This window comes from Chiloscyllium plagiosum, chromosome 12 (genome assembly GCF_004010195.1).
Source record: "Chiloscyllium plagiosum isolate BGI_BamShark_2017 chromosome 12, ASM401019v2, whole genome shotgun sequence".
In the NCBI taxonomy this organism is placed as follows: Eukaryota; Metazoa; Chordata; class Chondrichthyes; order Orectolobiformes; family Hemiscylliidae; genus Chiloscyllium; species Chiloscyllium plagiosum.
In genome coordinates this window covers 17,808,817-17,832,932 of record NC_057721.1, presented here as the reverse complement: position 1 = coordinate 17,832,932, position 24,116 = coordinate 17,808,817, and the positions used below count along the sequence as shown (strand labels likewise).

Below are 24,116 nucleotides of genomic sequence, written 5' to 3'. Positions count from 1 at the left end.
GTTGCTGGAAAAGCACAGCAGGTCAGGCAGCATCTAAGGAGCCGGAGAATCGACGTTTCGGACATGAGCTCTTCTTCAGGAATTCCTGAAGAAGGGCTCATGCCCAAAATGTTGATACTCCGGCTCCTTGGATGCTGCCTGACCTGCTGCACTTTTCCAGTAACACATTTTCAACCCATTACACAATATCACAACTAAAAGGATTGCCGAGGAATTATTCAAATCTTTCATTAGATATGGACTACCGACAAAGCGACAATCAGATCAAGGGTCCAACTTCACATCAAAATTATTCAAAGAAGTTATGGACAGTTTAGGAATAAAATAATTCAATCTACTGCATACCATCCAGAATCACAGGGAGTGCTAGAAAGGTCGCATCAGACATTAAAGACCATGTTGAGGGCTTATAGTCAAGACTATCCAGATGATTGGGATACGGGAATTCCGTTTGTGCTTTTTGTGATCAGAGATGTACAAAATTAATCGATCAAATTCAGTCCATTCGAATTAGTTTTTGGGCATGAAGTGAGAGGACCATTAAAATTGATTAAGGAGAAATTAATAAGTCAGAATTCAGAGATCATATTTGGACTGTGTGTTAAATTTTAGAGAACAATTAAATAGGGGAATTGGCTAGATAGCATTTAAAAGTATCACAGCAATGAAATAGGAAACAGATAAGAAATCAAAAATTTACAATTTTGCCATTGGTGATAAGGTATTCATGTTACTTCCAGTGATATATGAACTTTTAAAGGCAAGGTTTACTGGATCTTATCAAGTTGAAAGGAAATTGAGTGAGGTGAACTATTTGATAACAAATCCAGACAGAGAGAAGTCTCACAGAGTGTGTCGTGTGAGTATGCTCAAAAGGTATTTTGACAGGGAAGGAAAGCGAGAGGAGAATATGTTATTGATTACAACACAGAGGGAAGAATCAAGTTCAGAGGATTCCAAATTGGACATTGTTCAATTTAATTTGAGAAATGAGGAAGTTGTCAAAAATTGGGATAAATTATTGAGTTACCTTCTAGAGGAAAATCGAAATGACCTGAAAGAGTTATTACTATCACATGGGGAGATAAATGAAAATAAGCTGGGAAGTACTAACCTAATTATGCGTGATATAGATATAGGAGATGCTGTTCCAATTAAGCAACCCCCCTTGCAGGCATAACCATCTAAAGTTGGCACAGGTACAAAAAGAGATTGAACGCATGCTTCGAGATGACAGAATCAAAGTGAGGTACAATAACTGGAGCTCACCCATAGTCATGGTGCCAAAACCAGATGGTTTTGTCATGTTTGAACTGTCGTAGAGGCAATGCAGTTACAAAGACTGATGCATATCCGGGTCTGCATTTGGAAGACTGTGTTGAGAAGGTGGGACAAGCAACTTATATTTCTAAGTTGGGCTTACACTGAGGATACTGCCAAGTACCTTTGTCAGAAAGAGCAAAAGCAATTTTGGCTTTCATAATGCCAAATGGACTATATCAGTTTAAAGTTATGCCATTTGACATGAAAAAAGCGGCAGCCACATTTCAGAGACTAACCAATAAGGTCATTGCCAGATTACCCAACTGCGTCATTTATATAGATGACCTGGTGGTTTTTAGTCACTCACGGAAGGAACATTTACAACATTGATCAGACTTGTTCAATCTACTTCCCAAGGGCAGGCTTGATGGCAAACCTGGTGAAAAGTGGATTTGCCAAAGCCCGAGTCACTTTCCTGGGCCATGTTATTGGATATGGACAAATGGCCCCACATGATGCAAGATAATTGAGGAGTTTCCAAAAAGAGCAGTACGATGGTTCCTGGGATTGAGTGGATTTTACCGAAAGTTTGCTGAATTTTAGCAGTGTGGGTGCTCTACTCACTGAATTGCTGAAGAAAGGCAAGAAGTTTCAGTAGACAGCAGATTGTCAAAGGCTGTGTTAATCACTGCCTCGGTATTAGCCATACCTAATTACACAAAGCCATTCAATGTGGATGTCGATACTGTGCTTTTGCAAGAAGCTGATGAGAAACTAGAAAGACCTATCAAATATTGCTCCAGGAAGTTGAATATTCATGAGCAGAAGTATTCGATAATTGAGAAGGAGACTTTGAGCTTGGTGTTGGCATTGCAACATTTCAGTGCTTGTGTTACCAGTAACGTATCTGAGACAATCATATACACTGATCATAACCCATTGAAGTTTGTGGAGAAATTTAAGGACAGAAATGCCAGACTGTTCAGATGGAGCTTGTTGTTACAACCATTCAGTTTGACAATTGTGCATATGTGGTAGGATGCAAAAGTGTGGTTGCCGACTCATTGTCGAGACTTGAATGAGAAACGGAGGTGTTCGGTGGCAGGAGTACAACAGACTGAGGCGGAACACAGCTGTTCATGTTTGCATGTTTATAGTCAGTGTATTGTATCTATGTGGTTTAGAGTAGCAACCAATTTTTTTAAAGCATTTTAAAATGAAGCCATCTTTGGATATTGATGGTTCCTTTTTTTTAAAGGTCAGGTGTGATGAAGCTGCTTCTTTAACAAGGCTAGGTTGTCCTTGTTTTTTTCTGTTTTGTTTAAAACTAAGTGGTTTGACCAGCTAATTCTCTCCTGGAATATCCACTGTACACCTGCAAAAGAAAACTAGCAAAGTTAGGGTCTGGGCTACCTTCTTGAAATGTTTTGAGGGAGTCTGGCCTGGTCCATAACAACATGGTGGATAGAAAACAGCTGTTCCACTTAATCCAAGGGCCAAGAACAAAGGGGAAGCAATTCCCAAGTGAAAGTGTACTGCTTGGGAAGTTAGTTGGGGCGGCAAACCTCATAACCTTTAAAAAGTTCTTAAATGAGCACTTGCAGTGTCATAATGTTTGAAGGTATGGGTCCAGTACTAGAAATTGGGACTGGTGTGTGTTACAGTGTACTTTTGGTGGTACAGACACAATAGGCTGAAGGGTCTCTTTTGTACTTTGATTCTAAAACAAGTGTTCCATGGATGCACTCTCTGAAACTGAACCACCCTCTGACCTGTCCTGCCACCTTCAGGACAAGCACCACAAGATCTCTCTATTTCCCTGAGCTTCCCAGTGTTCTGCCATTTATTATGTACTCCATTGTCTTGTTACTTCTTCTGAAGTGCATTTTCCTATAACTACTGACCACTTCCTTTATGATTAAATACCCTCTCAAGCTTCATGTCATTGATAACTTTCTTATCAGCTCCCATTACATTCACATCTACATTGTTTGTGTATATAACGTGAACGATAAAGAAATCAAAGTTAAAATCACACAACACCAGGTTATAGTCCAACAGGTTTAATTGGAAACACACTAGCTTTCGGAGCGACGCTCCTTCATCAGGTGAAGGAGCGTCGCTCCGAAAGCTAGTGTGCTTCCAATTAAACCTGTTGGACTATAACCTGGTGTTGTGTGATTTTTAACTTTGTACACCCCAGTCCAACACCGGAATCTCCGAATCATGATAAAGAAATCAGCACTGATACCTGTGGTATTTCACTGGACACTGACTTTCAGTCTCACAACAGCCATTGACCATCACTCTGTCTCCTAAGACTAAGTCAATTTTTGATCCAACTTTCCAAGTTGCCCTGGATCCAATGTGCTTTTACCTCTGGTATCAATCTCCTAGATGGAATTTGTCAACGGCTTTGCTGAAATCTACACATCAGATTAGCTTAACAAAAAATTCAATCAAATTTGTTAGGCTTGACCTTCCTTTGACAAAACCATGCTGACTAGCTGTGATTACATCTTGCCTTTGCAACTGCAAATTAATTCTCTCTCTTTTAGAATTTTGTCCAGTAGCTTCCCCACCGATGATGATAACCTCATAGCTCTGTCATTTCTTGGTTTTTCCCTAGCACCCTTCTTGAAAAGTAGATCCACATAAGCAGTCCTCCAGTCCTCTGGTACCTCTCAGGGCCAGACAGAAATTAAACATTTTGAGTCGGAGCCTGTGTAATTTCCTCCCTCACCTCCCACAACAGTCTTAAATATAATACAACTGGACCTGGGAATTTGCTCATTTTTAAGCCCACCAAAACTTCTAATAACTATGCATTCTCTATGTCAATCCACTCAAGAACCTCACAGTCCCTCTCCTCAAATTTTATACCTGCACCTCCTCCTGCATGAAGACAGCTGACCTTGTTTAACAATGTCGGTTTCCTCCATTTCCATGCACAGATTGTCCCCTTGGTCCCTAATGGGGTCTACTCTTACCTTGGCTATCCTCTTCCCCTAAATATACATATATTATCTTGCTGCTCTCCCTAATCTTACCCCACCAGTGTTTTGTCATGCACCCCCTTTGTTCTCCTAATTGCAGTTCCCCCTGCACTTTCTACACTCTTCTAGGGCCTCTGTTGATTTGCTCCCTTGTACTTAATAAAATCCTCTTTTTTCTTTCTTATTAACTACTGAATATTCCTAGGCATCCAGAGTTCTCTGGGCTTGTTGATCCTACATTTCAACCTATGGATGCACCCGCACTGTTCTATTAAGTTACCCTTTGTTCCCTATCTAGTTATGCCACACCCTGCCTTATCTTAAAATAAATCTGCCTTCCCCTCCTTAGAGACCATCTTTTCCTTTTCCATAACAAAGTTAAATCATCCCGTGTTGTGATCGCTATCACTGAAGTGCTCTCCCACTACCACCTCAAGCAACTGTCTGACTTCATTGTCCAGGATTAGGACCAGCACTGTACCTTCCCTTCTGGAATCTTCTACATGGTGACATGAAAATGAATACACTTCAAGAAATCAACCCCTTCTCACTCGTTACATTACAACCATCCCAACTAATTTTGGGGAAGCTGAAATCTCCTAATATAATTTATCTGTTCTTGTTTTTACACACCTTAGTGAATTGTCTACATATATGCTCCTCTATTGCTTGCTGGATATTTGGGGGCCGACAGTGCACTACCAGCAATGTAACTGCCCCCTTCTGATTCCTAAGCTCTTTGTAAAAGCCCCATTTGAAGATCCTTCAAAGGTATTGTTCATTCTTAGGGCAGTGACTGATTCCTTCATTAACTAGCTAATGGACAAAGGAGCAGTGCTCCAAAAGCTAGTGGTTCAAAATAAACCTGCTGGACTATAACCTGGTGTTGTATGATTTTTAACTTTGTCCACCCAAGTCCAACACCGACACCTCCACATCTGAATTAATAATGCAGTACCACCACCTCTTTTCCACCCTTCCTATCTTGCCTGAAGATCCTCTACCCCGGAATGTTGAGATGCCAGTCCTGCATCTCCCTCAACTACTTCTCTAAGATGGCAATATCAGAGCTGCCTATGGATCTGGGCGCAGTGAAACCACTTCCACCTGAGCATAGCAGCCCCACTTCTTCATCACAAATACAATGAGTGGCCAAGAGCCCTAGGCCTCAGTATTTGGCCCCAATGTAACTCTATGTATGGACCCTGGCCTCAATAACAATGATCATGAAACCATTGGTGATTGTCATTAGTGAGGCAGATGAGTTTTTAATGTCCTCTGCAGAAGGAAATCGACTGTCCTTACCCAGTCTGGCTGCATGTGTCCATTGCAGTTGGCTTGACTCTAAAAAGCACTCTGGAATGGTCTAATAACCCACTTAGTTTGTAACACATCACTACAAAGTCAAAATGAATGAAACAAGGTGGGACCATCGAACATTGACATAGGCACTGGGAATGACAGCAACAAATCCAGCTCAAGCTTGTGCCAAATGCAACACAGCATTACTACAGATGAGTAAAGCAACAATCTGAGATACACACTGAATCACAGGCAATCATTGAATTACAAAGTTCCAGTCTCAACCATAGCCACCCTTGGGTATGTTCTGTTCTAGTGACGGCACTTAGCCAGACACCATGAAGTCTCATAGCATCCATTCAAATACGGGCAAGATAACCTCCTACTGATTACTGCTTCCTACCCCCTGTCAGCAAATGAACCAGTACTCTTTCATGTTGAATACAAATTGGAAGAAAGCATTAAGGGTACTCTGCTTGTGGGATTTTAATATCCATCACAAAAAGTAGCTCAATGACTCCGCTACTAGCCAAGCTTTTTGAGTCTTTCAGGTCATAACTGCGAGACTGGGTCTTCAGAAAGTGATAGATAAATTAACGAGGAAAAAATCCCTACTTGATCTCATCCACATCAATAAACCTGATTCAGATGCACAGGCCCTTCATAGATTGGATATGATGACCACAACGCAGTCTGTCTGGTCACAAAGTTTATCTTCACATTGTTTTGCATGCTAATTGGGACAGATTTCAAACTGATCTAAGCAATTCAAAACACTGTGTCCGTGAAGCATAATGGGCTATCAGCATCAGCATCAGAATTCAATCATGATCTCATGGCCCAGCATATCCCTTAGTCCACTGTTCCCATCAAACTGGAGGATCACCCTAATTTATTGAAGAATACAGGAGGGCTTTTCAGGAATAGCACCCAGGCACACCCATCAATGAGTTGTAAACCAGGTGGAAGGCTACAAAATAGGATTACATCTCTACCAAAGAACAGAAGCACCATACTATTCCAAGTTAAGTGATCTAAAAGATGGGACAAGGCTGAAGTATTTACATCTCTTTTCAGTCAGAAAAGTAATGCGGATGATTCATGATGAATGGACTAATGTATCATAATGGTTCCAATAAAATTACAAAGTGGCCACATTCACTATACAATTGGGAGAAACTGGAAATAGGCCTCCAGGTGAGTTTTAATACGTGATTTCCCATAAGTTAGTTGATCCATTGTTACAAGAGGAATTGAACACAAAAGTGAGAACAACAGTGCTTCACTTGTACAGGGTATTGGTGAGACCATATTGAGAACTGTGTGCATTTTTGCTACCCTTATTTAGGGAAGAATGTTGTTGTATTGGCTGTAGTTCAGAGAAAGTTTATTAGCTTAATAGCTGGGACGAGTAGATTGAGAATAGATTAGACATGCTGGGCTTGTTTCCACTGGAATTTCAAAGTGTGAATTAAGTTATGGAATCCTAAATGGTCTTGACAAGTAGACAATGGACAATATTACTTTTTATGAGTCCGTTTTAAAATTGGGGGTTATCCTTTTTGGACAAAGCTGAGGGGAGATTTCTTTTCTCTCAAAATTGTGTGGCTTTGGAATTCTTGATATTAGTAAGCAGAGGCAGTGAGCTCATTGGATATTTTTAAGGTGGAGGTAGACAGATTCATGTTAGGCAAGGGAATCAAAGCTTAAGACCATAAGACATAGAAGCAGAAATTAGGCCATTCAGCCCATTGGGTCTGCTTCACCATCCAATCATGACTGATAAGTTTCTCAACCCTTTTCTCCCGCTTTCTCCCTGTAACCCTTGATCTCCTTGACAACCTAGAACCGATGTATCTCCACATTAAATATACTCAATAACCTGGCCTCCACAGGTCTCTGTGGCAGGAAATTCCATAGGTTCATCACTCTCTGGCTGAAGAAGTTTCTCCTTATCTCTGTTTTCAAAGGTCTTTACTATACTCTAAGGACATGCCCTTGCTCCAACCAATGGAAACATTTTCCCAACCTCTACCCTGTTCAGGCCTTTCAGTATTCTGTATGTTTCTACTGGATCCCCCTCATCCTTCTGAGCACCATTAAGTATAGTCCCAAAGGCCCCAAATGTTCCTCATACGTTAAGTTCTTTATTCCTGGGACCATTCTCATGAACCCACTCCAGGAACAATACATTCTTTCTGAGATAAAGGACCCAAAACTGTGCACAATATTCTTAATGTGGTCTGACCAAAACTTTAAAGAGCCTCAGAACTACATCCCTGCTTTTATATTCAAGTCCTCTTAAAATAAGTGACAACATTGCATTTGCCTTCCTAACTACTGATTCAATCTGCAGGTTTACCTTGAAAGAATCCTGGACTAGAACTCCCAAGTCTCTTTGCACTTCAGAATTCTGAATTTTCTTCCCATTTAGAAACTAGTCCATGCCTATATTCTTTTTACCAAAGTGCATGACCTCACACTTTCCCATATTATACTCCATCTTCCAATTCTTTGTCCACTCTCCAAATCTGTCCAAATCCTCCTGCAGCCTCCCTGTCTCCTCAATATTACCTCTCCCTCTACCTATTTTTGTATCATCTGCCAACTTAGCCAGAATGCCCTCTGTTCCTTCATCTAGATCATTACTGTATGAAGTAAAAAGTTGTGATGCCGACACCGACCCTTGCATCACATGTCACTGGCTACCATCCTGAGCAAGACATTTGTATCCCCACTCTCTGCTTTCTGCCAGACAGCCAAGCTTCTATTCATGCTAGCACCTTGCCTCTGACACCATGGGCCCTTATCTTACTCAGCAGCCTCGTGTGCAGCACATTATCAAAGGTCTTCTTGAAGTCCTGGTAGATAACATACATTGGCTCTCCTTGGCCTAATCTGCTTGTTAATCCTCAAGAAATTCTAGCAGATTTGTCAGGCATGACCTCCCCTTGATTAAACCATGCTGACTTTGTCCTATTTTACCATACACTTCCAAATATTCAGAAATCTCATCCTTCACAATGGGCTCTAAAATCTTACCCACGACTAAGGATAGGCTAATTGGCCTGTAAGTTTCCGTCTTTTGCTTTACTCCCTTTTTAAACAGGAGTGTCATGTTAGTGATTTTCCAGTCCTCTGGGACCCTCCTGATTCTGGCAATTCCTGAAAGATCACCACTAACACGTCCACTATCTCTTCAGCTATCTCCCTTAGAACTCTGGGGTGTAGTCCATCTGGTCCACGTGATTTATCCACTTTGATACCTTTCAGTTTTTCTAGCACCTTCCCCTTGATGATGGCCACCATACTCAGCTCTGCTCCCTCATTCTCTTGAATTTTTGGGATATTACTCATGTCTTCCACCGAGAAGACTGACGTGAAATCATTATTCAGTTCCTCAGCCATTTCCTTGTTCCCCACTACTATATCTCCAGCATCATTTTCCAGCAGTCCAATGTCCTCTTTTGCCTTTCTTTTGTCCCTTAGATATATAAAGAAACTCTTACTGTCTTCTTTTATATTGTTACAACAGGAGAAAAACCCCTCTGATAATTTAAACCCGACACACAGAAAAGATTCACCCCGTGCTATAATCTGTGAAAATTTGAGAAGCAAAGAACTATCCCAAAAGTCACTATTTAAAGTAAAAATTAACAACTTTAATTTTTAAAAGTCTAACAGAGAATAATTAACTAGCAACTATTTACAACTCATTTATCTAAACCTATCTTTTCCCTTCCCCTCTACAGTATTGGTACAATAAAACCCCAATTAAGATTAAGAGGAAAATTCTAATTTCAAAACCAACCAGTTGTTGAATCTTCTCTTTGTATCTTCCTCTGTCGATTTGATCTCCAGGTTGGTGTCGATGTTTTTTCTCTGTGCAAACTCTTTCTCAGAGAGTTCTTACAAGCAGCCTACATCTGTTAGTCTTTTGGCAATTCTCCCACAGCTGTTCAATTTGTTTAATATTTATACCCCAAAGCATCAGATCATTTCATTGGTTTTAATACTGTCAAAATACCAAATTCAAACTTGATTGGAGTTTAGTATCCTGGGGCATAATTTAAACTGATTGGTTGAATTTGAATTTATTTTTGTCTCATAACAACCCAGGTACTGCTAGCTGCTGGACCCAATGTTACATTGTCAATTTTCCAGTACTCTGTGTGCCTCTCTAAGCCCTTGCTAGCTTTCAACTCTCTTAAAGGTAGTGTACCCCTGGCACCTTCATAACAATATTACTGGTGAGCTGACCCTCATATTTAATCTTCTCCCTCCTTATTCCTTTTTTTGTTGATCTATTTGTTTTTGTAAGCTTCCTAATCCTCTGGTTTCCCACTGCCCTTCCCCACAATATATGCTTTGTTTTGCTTTTATGTTATCCCTGACATCCCTAGTCAGTCATAGTTGTCTCGTCCTCCCTGTACTATGCTTCTTTTTCCTTGGGATGAATCTCTGTTGTGTCTCCTGAATCACTCCCAGAAACTCCAGCCATTGCTGTTCCACTGTCTTTCCTGCTCAGTTCCTCTCCCAGTCAATTCTACCCAGCTCCTCCCTCATGCCTCTGTAGTTGCCTTTATTCAGCTATAGTGCCATTACCTCTGATTCTATCTTCTGCCTCTCAAATTGCACACTAAATGTAATCATATTATGATCACTGTCTCCTAAAGGTTCCTTCATCTTAGCCTCCTTATCAAGTCTGCCTCATCGCACATCACTAAAGCCAGTATTGCCTGTTCCCTTGGGGCTCCACCACAAGCTGCTCCAAAAAAAAACATCTTGTTGACATTCTACAAATTCCTTTTCTTGCAATCCACTCCCAACTTAATTTTCCCAGTCCACCTTCATATTGAAGCCCTCCTTGAGCACTGTAACTTTGCCTTTCTTACCACACCCTTATCTCCTGGTGTATCTTGCACCCCAGCTCCTGACTACAGTTTGGAGGCCTGTACATAACTCCAGCTATGTTTGTTTTTAACCTTTGTGGTTCCTCAATTCTACCTACACAGATTATACTGACCATACTTCATTTCTTACTACTGATTTAATTTCATTTCTTACTAATAAGGCAACCCCACCCCCTCTGCTTACCTGCCTATCTTTTCGATAGGATGTATATCTTTGAATATTCAGCTCCAATCCTGATCCCCTTGCAGCCGTGTCTCTGTGATGCCCATCATATCATAACTGCCAATTTTGCTCTGCCTCACAAGCTCATTTACCTTATTCCTTACATTGCATACATTCAGATATACTCCTTTAGTCCTGTATTAACCATCTCTCTTCTCATTGTCATTTGTTTGTCCAGTGTGTTTGAGGTTTGATTGGGAATGTAGATGGGAATGTAGAATTCGATAAAAAAACAGATCAGTCATCTTATTGAGTAGCATTAGGCTGGAGGGCCTGAAAGGTCTGCTTTGCTCTTATTATTTGTTCATGTGGGCTCTTTCTCTTTGTTCATCACATGCTCTACCTTCTTACAGACATTGATTTGCCATTTAGTTGCAGCAACATTGTTAATGCACATTGAGATGGTTTGCCAGTCTTTGAGAATTCTGACATATCTCAATTTTCTCTCCCTGAGATAACTGTTACAAACTTTGAACAGGTGTCAGCCAGAGTAAAGAAGACAACAAACTATGTTTTGACAGTAACCGGCCATTTTCTAACCAACTCTTAAGATGAAGAAAGGATTTTAATTCACCAACGTCTAACATAAACAATTGAATAACGTGAATAACGATTTCACATCTTGAGGGTGGCATGATGGCTCAGTGGTTAGCACTGCTGCCTCACAGCACTAGGGTGCCAGGTTCAATTCCAAGCCTCTGGTGACCTGTGTGGAGTTTGCACATTCTCCCTGTGACTGTGTGGGTTTCCTCCAGGTGCTCTGTTTTCCTCCCACAATCCAAAGATGTGCAGGTCAGGTGAATTGGTCATGCTAAATTGCCCGTTAGGTGTATTAGTCAGAGGGGTCTGTGGGTTACTCTTCCAAGGGTTGTTGGGCCGAAGGGCCTGTTTCCCCACTGTAGGGAATGTAATCTTCTGGTGCACTGTGTACGCTTTTGTATGAACACGAAATTACCATTGAGTATTAGTCTCGGACGAAGATAACCAAGTTTCTGGCTAGGCGAGACTGATGGTTAATTGAATTGTTGTGAACTTGCTTTCTTAGACCATCCTATTGATGTTTTGTTGTTTTTCTTTCGAAACTCATGAATCTGTCATTTAAAGTGTAAAGGTCAAATTGCCATTTTCTGCTCACAGAGACCAATTCCGACATGTCTTCACCAAGCAGCGGGGTCTATCATATTCAGTTTCCATCACAGCCCTCGAGGGTTAGGTGGGGTGGGAAATATTACATTTTGCAGCCTAGAAACAGTCGCTGAAGTGAGGGAAGAACTTTCGAGAGCGTCACGTTCTTGTACATTTTAACGGGCTCGAGCCGACACAGGTCGGAGTCAGAATAACAGTGCAACTGTTTAAAGCTAGCCCTTTTCCTTGCAAGCGTTAGATTTTTATTCTCTCTCACTTCTTTTGCTGCTACTCCCTTCCCCCCCGCCCCCACCAAACAAAAATCTTGCTTTAATTTGTCATCAAGTGCTGGCTGTGATTGGAGCGAGCCGGCCGAGAGAGAGAGAGAGAGAGAAACAGGCACCAGGAGTGATCAGCGTGTACCCTCGGAGCTGTTGCCTGCCTGGGAGACTCCTACTGCCACCGGCTTGACATTTGGCTGAGGGTGATGCTTGCTGGTGGCGGGGGAAGGTGAGCACTGAACACAGGGTCTTGCAGGGAGAGCCAATGTTACCTCCAGCCGGAGTGGATGGACCCGTGAATCTCAGAGCAGGAGGAACGCGAAGACCTTCCTCTCCGTGTAGCCCCAACCGAATTGAATAAAGACACAGAATGGAGCTAGAGTGAGGAAACAAGAGCTTTCTGCATGCATGGATGTGTTTAGCTTTGTGAAGATCGCAAAGCTGTCAGGGTAAGTGCGCCTCGTTCATTCTCGGAATATTGCCCGCTTGCTAGCTCCCCGTCCCGTGGAAACAGCTCGAGTGCACGGACAGCCAGAATGGGGACAGCCGTGAAGATACGATGCTTCATTTTCAGGATTTGTTTTCCCTGTGTCGAACACTGTCTTAGTGTACTGGTTACAGGCAGATAGGTTGTCAAGCAGCGAGGATAATAGAGATGCAGTGACACGGGTGTGTAAGTGAGAGAAGAATTAGTGGAAAATTAAAGAACGATTTTTATTGAATTTTACTCTAAGCCTTAGAAGTCTTGGAGTCGGTGGTTTATGACTGATGAACAACATAACACTTCGCGATCTTCCCAACTGTGAGGAATATTGAATATCTTTTTTCCACCCCCCCCCCCCCCCCCCGTGGGTTGAATATTACAGAGGGGTTGCAGAATGGTAAATCGACTGTCCTTTATTACCCTGGTCGAAAAAAAAAGTTAAATTTCTTTTTAGCGTCGCCAAAGCTGCTTGTTTGACTTGCCCTCGCCACTTGGATGGTCGTATTTGTGTCTGGTGGGCACACAAGTAAATATCGGTTTAAATTCAGCTGGTGTTTCTGAGTCTGGCATTTAAAAGCAGCAGCAGCAGAATTTCCTGACACTTTAATTGTTGGGTGCGAGGGAGGTTGGGCTAGCATGAAGCAACAGCACTGTGCGTCTGTGGATGACTCTCCCTCTCCCTCCTCTCTCAACAACATATGCACACATTCTCTCTGCCGATGAAAACCCTACAAACAGGCACTCGTTTCCAAAAAGATGTCACTTCATGCGTCTTTGTTGGATTGCCTTTAGTTCACTGTTGATTATAATCTGTCAGCAATGCTTCAGGTTTGATCACTCAAGTGAGAAGCCTCCTTCGAACACCATTTTCCCATGTATATGCGTTACGATTTAATGGTTTTCACAGTGGGCATCAACTTTGTCTCTCAAATTATATTGGATGACTTTTTAAAACGGCAATATCAGAACTTGGGAGTATTTTAAAATTGTAATAAAATACATATTGCATTGCATTACTTAGATATGACATATAAACTATTCAAGTTTTCAATCACTGTAAATTATTTGAATTTGCTTTGGAATTCTCTAAGAGCAGGACATCCTGAACGTATGATAATTCTATGGAAAATCTCTGCAACTTTCCAACACTTAGGCTGCTGAAGTAGGATTAGACAAACGTGAAGCACAGTTTTCTCTGCGGGCATATGCAGATCTGGTTTTATCAGCATTTGCTTTGATTGGACTCTGTCCACCAACTTGCAGAACATGCAGTTCACCACCAACATGTTATTTTGTATTGCAATATATGAAAGAATTGGAAGATATTTGCTTGTTTGTGGACACAAACCCTATGGATTCCTGCAAGGAAGGAAATACATTTATAAAGAGATTATAAGAAACAAAGCTCACAAATCCTCAAGATTTGAAATATTAAGAAAAGCAATAAATGTTAAAAATATACGATATGAGAAGTCATTGGCAGATAGGATCAAGGAAAATCCTAAAGCTTCCTATAGGTATATCAGGAATAAAAGAAAGATTAGAGAAGGATTAGGGCCAATCAAGGACAATAGTGGGAAGTTGTGCGTGGAGTCTGAGGAGATGGGGAAGCACTAAATGAATATTTTTTGTCAGAATTCACACTGGAAAAAGACAATATTGTCAAGGAGAATACTGAGATACAAGCTATTAGACTAGATGGGATTGATGTTCACAAGGAGGAGGTGTTAGCAATTCTAGAAAGTGTGAAAATAGATAAGTCCCCTGGGCCAGATGGAACTTATCCTAGGATTCTCTGGGACGCCAGGGAGGAGATTGCAGAGCTGTTGACTTTGATCTTTATGTCGTCATTGTCTACAGGAATAGTGCCAGAAGACTGGAGGATAGCAAATGTGGTTCCCCTGTTCAAGAAAGGGAGTAGAGACAACCCTGGTAATTACAGACCAGTGAGCCTTACTGTGGTTGTGGGTAAAGTGTTGGATAATCATCTAGAGATGAATACGTTGATTAGGGATAGTCAACATGGTTTTGTGAAGGGTAGGTTGTACCAGACAACCTTTATTGAGTTCTTTGAGATGGTGACCAAACAGGTGAATGAGGGGAAAATGGTTGATGTGTTTTGTATGGATTTCATTAAGACATTGGATAAGGTTCTCCACGGTAGGCTATTGCACAAAATAGGGAGGCGTGGGATTGAGGGTGATTTAGCTGTTTGGATCAGAAGTTGGCTATCTGAAAGAAGACAGAGGGTGGTGGTTGATGGGAAATGTTCATCCTAGAGTTCAGTTACTAGTGGTGCACTGTAAGGATCTGTTTTGCGTCCACTAGTATTTGTCATTTTTATTAATGACCTAGGTGAAGGTGTGGACGGATGGATTAGTAAATTTGTGAATGACACTAAGGTCAGTGGAGTTGCGGATAGTGCTGAAGGGATTGCAGCTTACAGAGGGACATAGATAAGCTTCAGAGCTGGGCTGAGATGTGGCAAATGGAGTTTAATGTGGAAAAATGTGAGATGATTCACTTTGGAAGGAGCAACAGGAATGAAGAGTACTGGGCTAATGGTAAGATTCCTGGTAGTGTAGATAAGCAGGGAGATCTCGGTGTCCATGTACATAGATTCCTGAAAGTCGCCACCCAGGTTGATAGGATTGTTAGCTTTTATTAGTAGAGGGATTGACTTTCAGAGCCACGAGGTTGTGCTGCAGCTGTACAAAACTCTGGTGCGGCCACACTCAGAGTATTGAGTATAGTTCTGGTCACCGCATTGTGGGAAGGATGAGGAAGCCTTGGAAAGGGCTTGGAGGAGATTTACTAGGATATTCCCTGGTATAGAGGGAAGGTTTTATGAGAAAAGGCTGAGGGCCTTGAGGCTGTTTTCATTATAGAGAAGAAGGTTGAGAGATGACTTAATTGAGACATACAAGATAATCAGAGGGTTAGATGGGGTGGACAGTGAGAGCCTTTTTCCTCGGATGGTGATGGCTAGCTTGAGGGAACATAGCTTTAAATTGAGGGGTGATAGATATAGAACAGATGTCAGAGGTGGTTTCTTTATTCAGAGAGTAGTAGGGGCCTGGAATGCACTGCTTGCAACAGTAGTAGACTCACCATCTTTATGGATGAAAATGGAATAGTGTAAGATAGATGGGCTTCAGATTGGTTCCACAGGTCAGCGCAACATCGAGGGCTGAATGGCCTATACTGCGCTGTAATGTTCTATGGTCTATACAAATTGTTGCTCAGAATCTGCATGAGAAAAGATAGGTTTGTGTTTCTGGCAGGGCCTTTCAGCAGCACTTGAAAGTTAATCAGTCTTCATTCTTTCAGATGCTGATTAATTTCCCATGTGCTTCCAAAATTTTCCTTTTTTAGATCTAATCGAGAATAAAGAGATGTCTTAGTTTTTGCTATCACCTTGAAACTGCTCAGTGATATTAACAACTTAAAATGATTATATACCAAAAACTTGACTGGGTCGTATTATTCAGTTTTGAGGTCTGATAGCAATTGCCATGTACTGCATGCTTTCAGTGCTGGGGAATTCTTATTGACTGAGAAACTATTATGACACTAAGTTTATCAAAGTCAATTCCTAAGAAATTTAATAGCTTCCACCTATGTTTTTGAAATCTACTTTATGACTTACAGTTCTGCATTAAGAAAATAATCTGTCAAATTAATCAAATTCACAGAAGAATTGCACAGGATACTGTAGTGTCAATGTTCCAAATTTGTTGCAATTTATACCAAATAGCTTAACCCAAAGTTTGTAATGACCACAGCATTTTAATGGTGATTTTCATAATCTTATATCATTTTGGGGCAGACTGGGACATATGCAAACAACACACCTGTGGCAGAAATGGCAAACATCATACGAGTCAAATTTAAAGGATGTAGATATTTAATGGGAAATCTTACTTTGGGGAATAACAACTCTTCAGGCTGTAGGAAATCCTCAGAAAGCATTTCAACCTGTTCACAGATCTTGAAAGGGCAGAGATGAAAGATATGAAAGTTCAGGAAATCCAAAATGCAAGCTCAAGGCTGCAGCCAGATGGTAATACAATCCAATACATTTCCCCTTTTTATGACTGCTCATGATCAGATAGTGCAGCATGAGTGCAAGGAGAGTGGTTCGGTTCCTAAATAACAGCACAATTCCATTAAATCAACATTTCAAGATGCCCAGAAGGAAATTATAGCAGGTTTCAAATTGCAATTGATTTGAACTGTCTCTTGCTTTGTCAAACCTATGCTGGGTGGTAGCTGCAAGTATTGCTGATGGATGATCCATCTCTGTGCTTGGCTTAAGATCGCTCCTGCAGTTATTACCAGGCAGGTGCAACATTGTCCTCACATTAGGTTGCTGGAATCTCAGTTATACTGCTAATCAGGTTATGCTAGAAATTGATCACTAGGGAATGCTACCTTTTCATGTATCATTGCTGACAGTACCAAAGACTGGTTTTGAAGATTTGTTAGTCAGATATTCATACTTTTATTTTGTCCTTTGGTTTGCTAGTTCGGTTTCCATTGGGAATAAGAGTAATTGCAAGCATTAAGCTTATTGCTAGGTGAGGCTTGTGTATTGTTTTTCTGTGGTGATAGGGTTCAAAGAGCAAACAGTTGTGGTCAAGGAGCTCTGGTGCAGGTATAGGGGTGTATCTCTCCATTACTGTTCCTTCCAATAGGTGCTGGTGGAAAACAACAACCAGCCTCAGGGCTCATGAGAGCCTAAATGGCAGTGTTGAAAAATAATGAGCAAGAACATCCAAAAACAAAGACCAGTGTCAACTTAATATTACTGTGACCTTTCAATCTACTCCTTTATACTTGCCACTAGTTGGCAACCTCAAGCAGCCATTTTGTAGGAGCATGGCCATAACTGGACATTTCTGCTTTTCTGCTGAAAGGAAATGATTTAGATTTATATTGAAATGGGTTCAAACAGGTTTAAAATTCATTGAACAGTAGAAATAGGAGACTTTTGATCCCTCAAACTTGCTCTGCCATTCAATATGATCATGATTATGGCTGATCATTAAGCTCAGCACCCTAATTCTGCCTTCAGCCCCCTGATAATCCTTGATCCCTTTAGCGATAAAAGCTACATCTACTTTCTCCTTAAAAGCACAATGTTTTGACCTCAATCATTTTCTCTGTTAGTGAATTCCACATGCTCATCACTGTCTGGCTGAAGAATTTCTCGTCATCTCTGTTCTAACAGTTTTACCCCTTATCCTTAAATAATGACCCCAAGTTCTGAACTTATCCACCATTGTGAACCTCCTTCCTACATCTTACCTGTTTGGTCCTGTTAGAATTTTATAGATTTTCTTCCCTCGATCTTCTAAATTCCAGTGAATATTATTCTAGCCAACACAATCTATCCTCATTTATCAAAACTGTTTTCCCAGGATTCAGTCTGGTAAATCTTCTCTGCACTCCCTCTATACAAGTTCATCCTTCCTCAGTTAAGGGCACACAGTATTCCAGGTGTGGCCTCACCAATGACCTGTTTAATTGCAGCAAAATGTCCTTGTTTCTGTATTCCAATCCTCTTGCTATAAAGGCCAACATACAGTCAACTTTTTTTTACTGCACATTTACTTGCAGCAACTGGTGCACAGGGATATCCAAGTCTTGGTGGACATGCTCCTCTCTCAATTTACAGCCATTCAAATAATAATCTGCCCTCCTACTTTCACTACAAAAATTTATAAGCTCACATATATTCAGATTATACTGCATCTACCATGCAGTTGCTCACTCCCTCTGCCTGTCCAAATCACACTATAACATCTCTGCATCTGCCTCACAGCTCACCCTTCCACCTAGCTTTGTGTATTTTGCAAATTTTGAAATATTACTTTTAATTCTTTCATCTAAATCATTAACATGTATTATGAATAGTGGGATCCTAGTACTGATCCCTGCCTGCTATTCAGGAAAGGACCCACTTATTCCCACTGTTTGTTTTCTATCAGTTCACACATTTTCTATCCATTTCAATACAATATCCCCAATCCCATGTCCTTTAATTTTACCCATTAATCCCTTACAAAAGACTTGCTTGAAAGCCTTCTGAAAGTCCATAAATAAATGACATCAACTGGCTCCCTTGATCACTCTACTAGTTACATCTTTGAAGAATTCAAGTAGATTTGCCAAGCATGATATTATTTTTGTAAATCCATACTGACTCTGTCTGGTTCTTTTTTTAAGTGCTCTGCAATACAATCCTTGAGAATGGATTCTTACATCTTCCCAACTACCAATGACAGACTTGCTAGTTCCCTTCTTTTTCTCTACCTCCACTTTTCCTCTTATGGTGCTGTAATAATAGATAAAGCTCAACAGGCAGCCCTCATCCCCCTGAGCCCATGGCTTTACATATGGCTTTAAGTCCAGATCTAGAGTCTTAAGCACAAAATCGAGGCTAATACAGCACAGAATTACTGAGGCACTGCTGTATTGTTGGGAGATGGTGTTCTTTAGTTGGAAAAGATGTTAAACTGAGGCGCTGTCCTTAATTATAAAAGATCCTCTCACAGAAGATGAGCAGTGGAAGTCAGGTTGACTTGATCAAAGTTTATCCCTTGGCTGACATCATTTCAAAATGTTTTGTTTTATAATTGCATTGCTGTTTGTGGGGATTGCTGTGCCCAAATGCCTTCACATTTCTTACATGATCAACAATATTGCATTACAAAATAACTTAATTGACTTTGACACAACCTAAGATTGTGAAATGCTTTATGTAACAGAATGTCATTTTCTTCATGTGTTGCCACGAATGAGACAAAGAAGAGTTTTAAGTGTTATTTGTCCTGGGATTACTCAATATATTGTCTCAGAGTTTCTGCAAGTGTTCTTTATTATCCATGGAAAGGTTATTGCTATGAGCCAAGAATGGGGTACTTGGAAATTATATCTTTTATTGGAGAATCTTTATTGTTTTGTTGTATCCATGAGCATATAACTGATGATGTAATAAATGACAAAAGGAAAAGAAACTCTGTGATCATGGTCCACTTCAGTCTTGAAAGGGAAGCCAACCTAATGAGGGAAAATATGTTTATTTCAAGCTCATTATGAGTCAGAAGCAGAGATCTGGCTTGAACAAGTTATGCACAAGTTAGTGCAGCAATTTATTATTTTTCTTAATTTCAATTCATTGATTGTAATCAAATTAAGTAATTTTGATTGGATTTGTCACTTTGCATGCTTTATGGTTTCTTGTATTCCTAAAGCAATTCGTATCGGACCTTACCACATTGAAAAATTATCATAAGTATTAAGCCTTATATCAAAACACAGAATTTTCAGTTCATGTGAGTTACACTAAAGTTAGATATCAGGCAAGCTGTGCAAACTCCTGAACATGACACACTGGAGACTGCATATGGCAGTGACCAGGGCACTAAACCTGAGTGAATATTGACAGCAAGCATGATGTTTGAAATATTAATGATGCATAACAATGCTGAGGTGTTAGTTAGTTGGTATCTTCCTAAATTGTCTTAGGTTGGCAAAATAAAGACTTTCTTCCTGACTTCTAATGATTATCTGCCTGGTAATGTCTACCTCCACCAAAGTCAATCACTTTGCTGTGATTAAAAGTTTTATTCAATTCAATAATACCATTGAAATTAACAAATATTGATGCAATTAACAAGTATTATGCCCATCCAGTTCCCATGTAACAAACACTGCTCTGAACTGTCCATTCACCCTTTCATTGTATATTTGAACTCACAAACCTCTGACTCAGAAGTGAGGGTGACACAATGAAGACAAGATGGTAGCTTCTTATTTGAAAAAAATATAGGAATGGGCAGGCAGTGCTTCCAGAAAAGTTGACTGCAGTATATACATAGTTTAGAATTAACATCACTATTTATTAGTCTGTCCTTTTTTGTGATGTCTATCACTGATACCCTTCCCTACAGATATGCAAATATGTTTTGAATACACTTTCTTGTTAACATCAATTCAGTCACATGACACCACTCTGGACTAATATTAATCTCCCTCAGTGTTATAAAGGATGCTTATGTTTAAGTTATTGTTTGAAGAATGGAACTTGTTTTAGAAGCAATATTTTATACCTATATTCACTCAGTGAGTTAGATCTTCACATTATGAACAGTGTAAAATGAATGATGGCAAAATGACAGCGCATTTTACACATCTCCTGACATTTGCAATTTAAAATTGAGGGAGATACTGAGAAAGTATATGGTGATTTGCTGATTAGAAAAAGGAAACGTCCTTTCACTGAAATGTAACATGTTTTTAAGTATCTGACAGGCCAGGTGCTAAAAAGCTATTTTCTCCTGACTGGAGAATCAGGACTAAAGTTCGAGTCCCAAGCTAAGGGGTTGGCCTTTAGGAATAAACTGTGGAAAACTTTCTTTGCTCAGATGGTTGTGAATCTTTGAGATTCTGTAATCATGAGATAATGCCCTTTTCTAAAATATATGTATTATGCAGCACTTGCATTCAAGTGGACAAAACATTAAATGCTTTTAGACAGCTGTGTATGCATAGCATCTTGAAGTGGATCGCATGTACGATTGCAATAACTTTCAGGTTTCAAAGTGGCTGTGCAGCTTAGATAGAACATTGCCCAGACAGCAGTATTCCTCAGTCAATGATTATATTCAAGGCCAAGATTACTAGGTAAAGGAATCAAGGGGTATAGGGAGTAGGTGAGAAAATGGAACAGATACAGAAATTCAACCAGGATTTTATTGAATTGCAAAGGTTTGAGGGGTTATAGAGTCCACTTTTGCTGCTTATTTTTTTTATCTTGTCACCTGTTTAATATCATCACAGAGACTAAAACATACCTCATATGATGTACTAATCATATCAAACTAGTTGTAGAATATAGAACAGTGTAGCACAGGAATGGGCCCTTCGGCCCACGATGTTGTGCCAAACATGACAACAGATTAAACTAATCATTTCTGCCTGTCCTTGGTCAATATCTCTCCATTCCTTGCATAATTAAACATTCAAAGGCTCAGTGTGCCAAAGCACCAGCACAAGAGCGGTGGGATTCTAACACATGACTACATAGAAACTGAAGCCTTAGTCCATCGCCCTCGACCACTCAGCCACACCATGCAGGCAGTAATAATGGTTGTTTTGTGAAAAACTATGAAATCTCAACATTTACTGATCCAACAATATCAGATCACAAGCTCATAAATCATAAATCATACTTAATAACTTCCAATCCTGACTCCTAACCTGTCTTGTTAATGAAAATACAGGACCATACGATAGCTATAGTTGCAGTAGAATTTCATACACTCAAGAATGAGACTGCTCTTTTTTATAATCACGTAGGATGCTAGTTGCATATCCGCAGTGCAATTTGCAGGCATTGACCAAATAAGGAAAGTACATTTTAAACAGTATTTTTATGATACTTCGAGCTCAGGACAAGCAGCTATGCAGCATCAGATCTGAAAGCAGCAGTGGTATTAATGTTTCGCAAAATTATGCTGACAGAAGACTTCCTGTTAATTCAAATGTTCATCTGGGAGATGTACATCCTATCTCAAGTGGTCACAGTACTATTTGAGTTGGAAAGATTAATTAGGCTTTTTCTACAACTGAATATGGACAGATTTGCAATATGAGTGCTACAGAGACTGGAAAAAAAAATCAGCATATTCAATAAATGCAAATGCCCGATGTTTGCCAGCACGTATTGCAGAAATACCCAAATTCACTGGGGAATCACAAATCCCATCCCTGAACTTCGTGTCTCTCATTTTGCAGGAATGGAATTAGGATTGAGTTGTGATTCATGCATTCACAGCTTCTGAAGACAGCTGGCTATTTAAATAACCAGTTTCCTTTATTGAAATGGAATTTTGGAATCCCTGAACTGTGGAGGTTAGATCAGGTAAGAGCACGTCTGTGCTCAGTGCATTTAGCTTTGGAAAATTTGGGCTCTGCTTTAGAGAACTGAGATACTCCTGCACATCTGGTCCCAGAATATTGTGTGGGCATGGGCACACAAGTCCTTTGGGACTTAATTGTGAAGAAGACAGCAAGGAAATATAAATAAGCAATAACAAACTTGCAAAATTATTGTGTAAATGATAATGTGCCGGCAAGGCAAAATACAACTTACCTTTAAAATGGGTGAAGGACTGTCTCCCCAAATCTTTCCAACTTCAACTTCTCATCAGAACCCACCTCCAGTCAATTCAATTACAAAAAGACTCACAGCTTACTGAGAATACTGTGCTTTTACAAGACTTACAATCCAGCTAAAACATCTAAGAAACTGCAGGTCTGCTATGCAAGAGACGAAAATGATTTCACACTGTAATCATGTTCTTTTTCCTTATATGCATCTAACACTTATTTGTGTGGCCTGTGTGTGAGGCATCACATTGTCAACCTTTAAGGCAAGTTTGTGATAATACATGAACTTCTTTATTTTTAAGTTCACGGAAAACATTTTGCTAGTATCATTTAAGTTGGACCAAATCACTCTTAGGGAAAGAAAGTAATCTAACCTTGTGTAAAAACACTTCAATTGTAGACAACAATAAAATATTAAATTCCATTGTGACAACAGCCTTGGCTTAACGTCACTCAAAGGTGGCACTTCTGCTGATGCAGGACTCACTTGATTCTGCACTGAAGTGCCTGCTGGGATTATTTGCCCATGTGTTTGAAGTGGGGCTTGAACCCACTTTTGAATCATAGAATGTCTACAATGTGGAAGCAGACCATTTGACCCATTGATTCCAGACTGACCCTCCAATGATTATCCCACCCAGACCCATCCTATCTTATAACCCTGAATTTCCCATGGCTAACCTACCTGGAGTGCACACCCCTGAATATTATGGGCAATTTAGCAAGGCAAATCTACCTAACCTGCACATCTTTGGACTGTGGGAGGAAACTGGAGCACCCGGAGAAACCCACAAAGCCACAGGGAGAATGTGCAGACTCCACACAAACAGTTGCCCGAGGTTGGAATCAAACCCGGGTCCCTGGCGCAGTGCTAACCACTGAGTCACCATGCTGCCATTGATTCAAAGCTGCCACCAAGCAGGAATATAGCAGATGTAAAACTACATTATTGAAACTGCTGTAAATCTTGGATACTTAAGTAAATTGCCACCTTTGCTTTGTTTCAAAGCTCTCTTCATGAAATCATTGAGTCACAAGCATCCTGTGATCGTACATGACAAGAGAATAATATAAACCATGTCAAAACACATCACGTTGTTTACCTTTAATGTCAACGTACTGAGAATGATGGTTCTTTTTGTCTCTGCAAACAAAAAAAAAAGCTTTTGCCAGGTTCCCTTTTCTGAAGACGGTGTCACTTTAAAGCCAGTGTGTTATTCCACCTCCAGAATAACAGCAAGCAGAATGAGTCACTTTTCATAGATTTAATCAAATGTACATTACACTTAATCCAATGGCAGTGCAAAACACAAGATATCAATCACTCGTTACCATCCCTTATTATTTACA

The 24,116-nt window shown here is 40.3% G+C and overlaps 1 protein-coding gene across 6 annotated transcripts in view; it reads left to right on the top strand.

Annotated features, from left to right (window-relative positions):
• The window catches only part of frmpd4 (FERM and PDZ domain containing 4), a 765,355-nt gene that overhangs the window by 103,420 nt on the left and 637,819 nt on the right, over positions 1-24,116 (top strand). Inside the window, exon 1 of one of the 6 annotated variants that reach the window (XM_043700600.1) lies at positions 11,910-12,552. The exons of the other annotated variants lie outside the window; for them this stretch is intronic. Coding sequence (XP_043556535.1) covers positions 12,512-12,552 — 41 coding nt within the window. The 5' untranslated portion in view covers positions 11,910-12,511. Of the gene's footprint in view, positions 1-11,909; positions 12,553-24,116 lie in introns of those variants that run through there. 6 annotated transcript variants of the gene reach the window in all.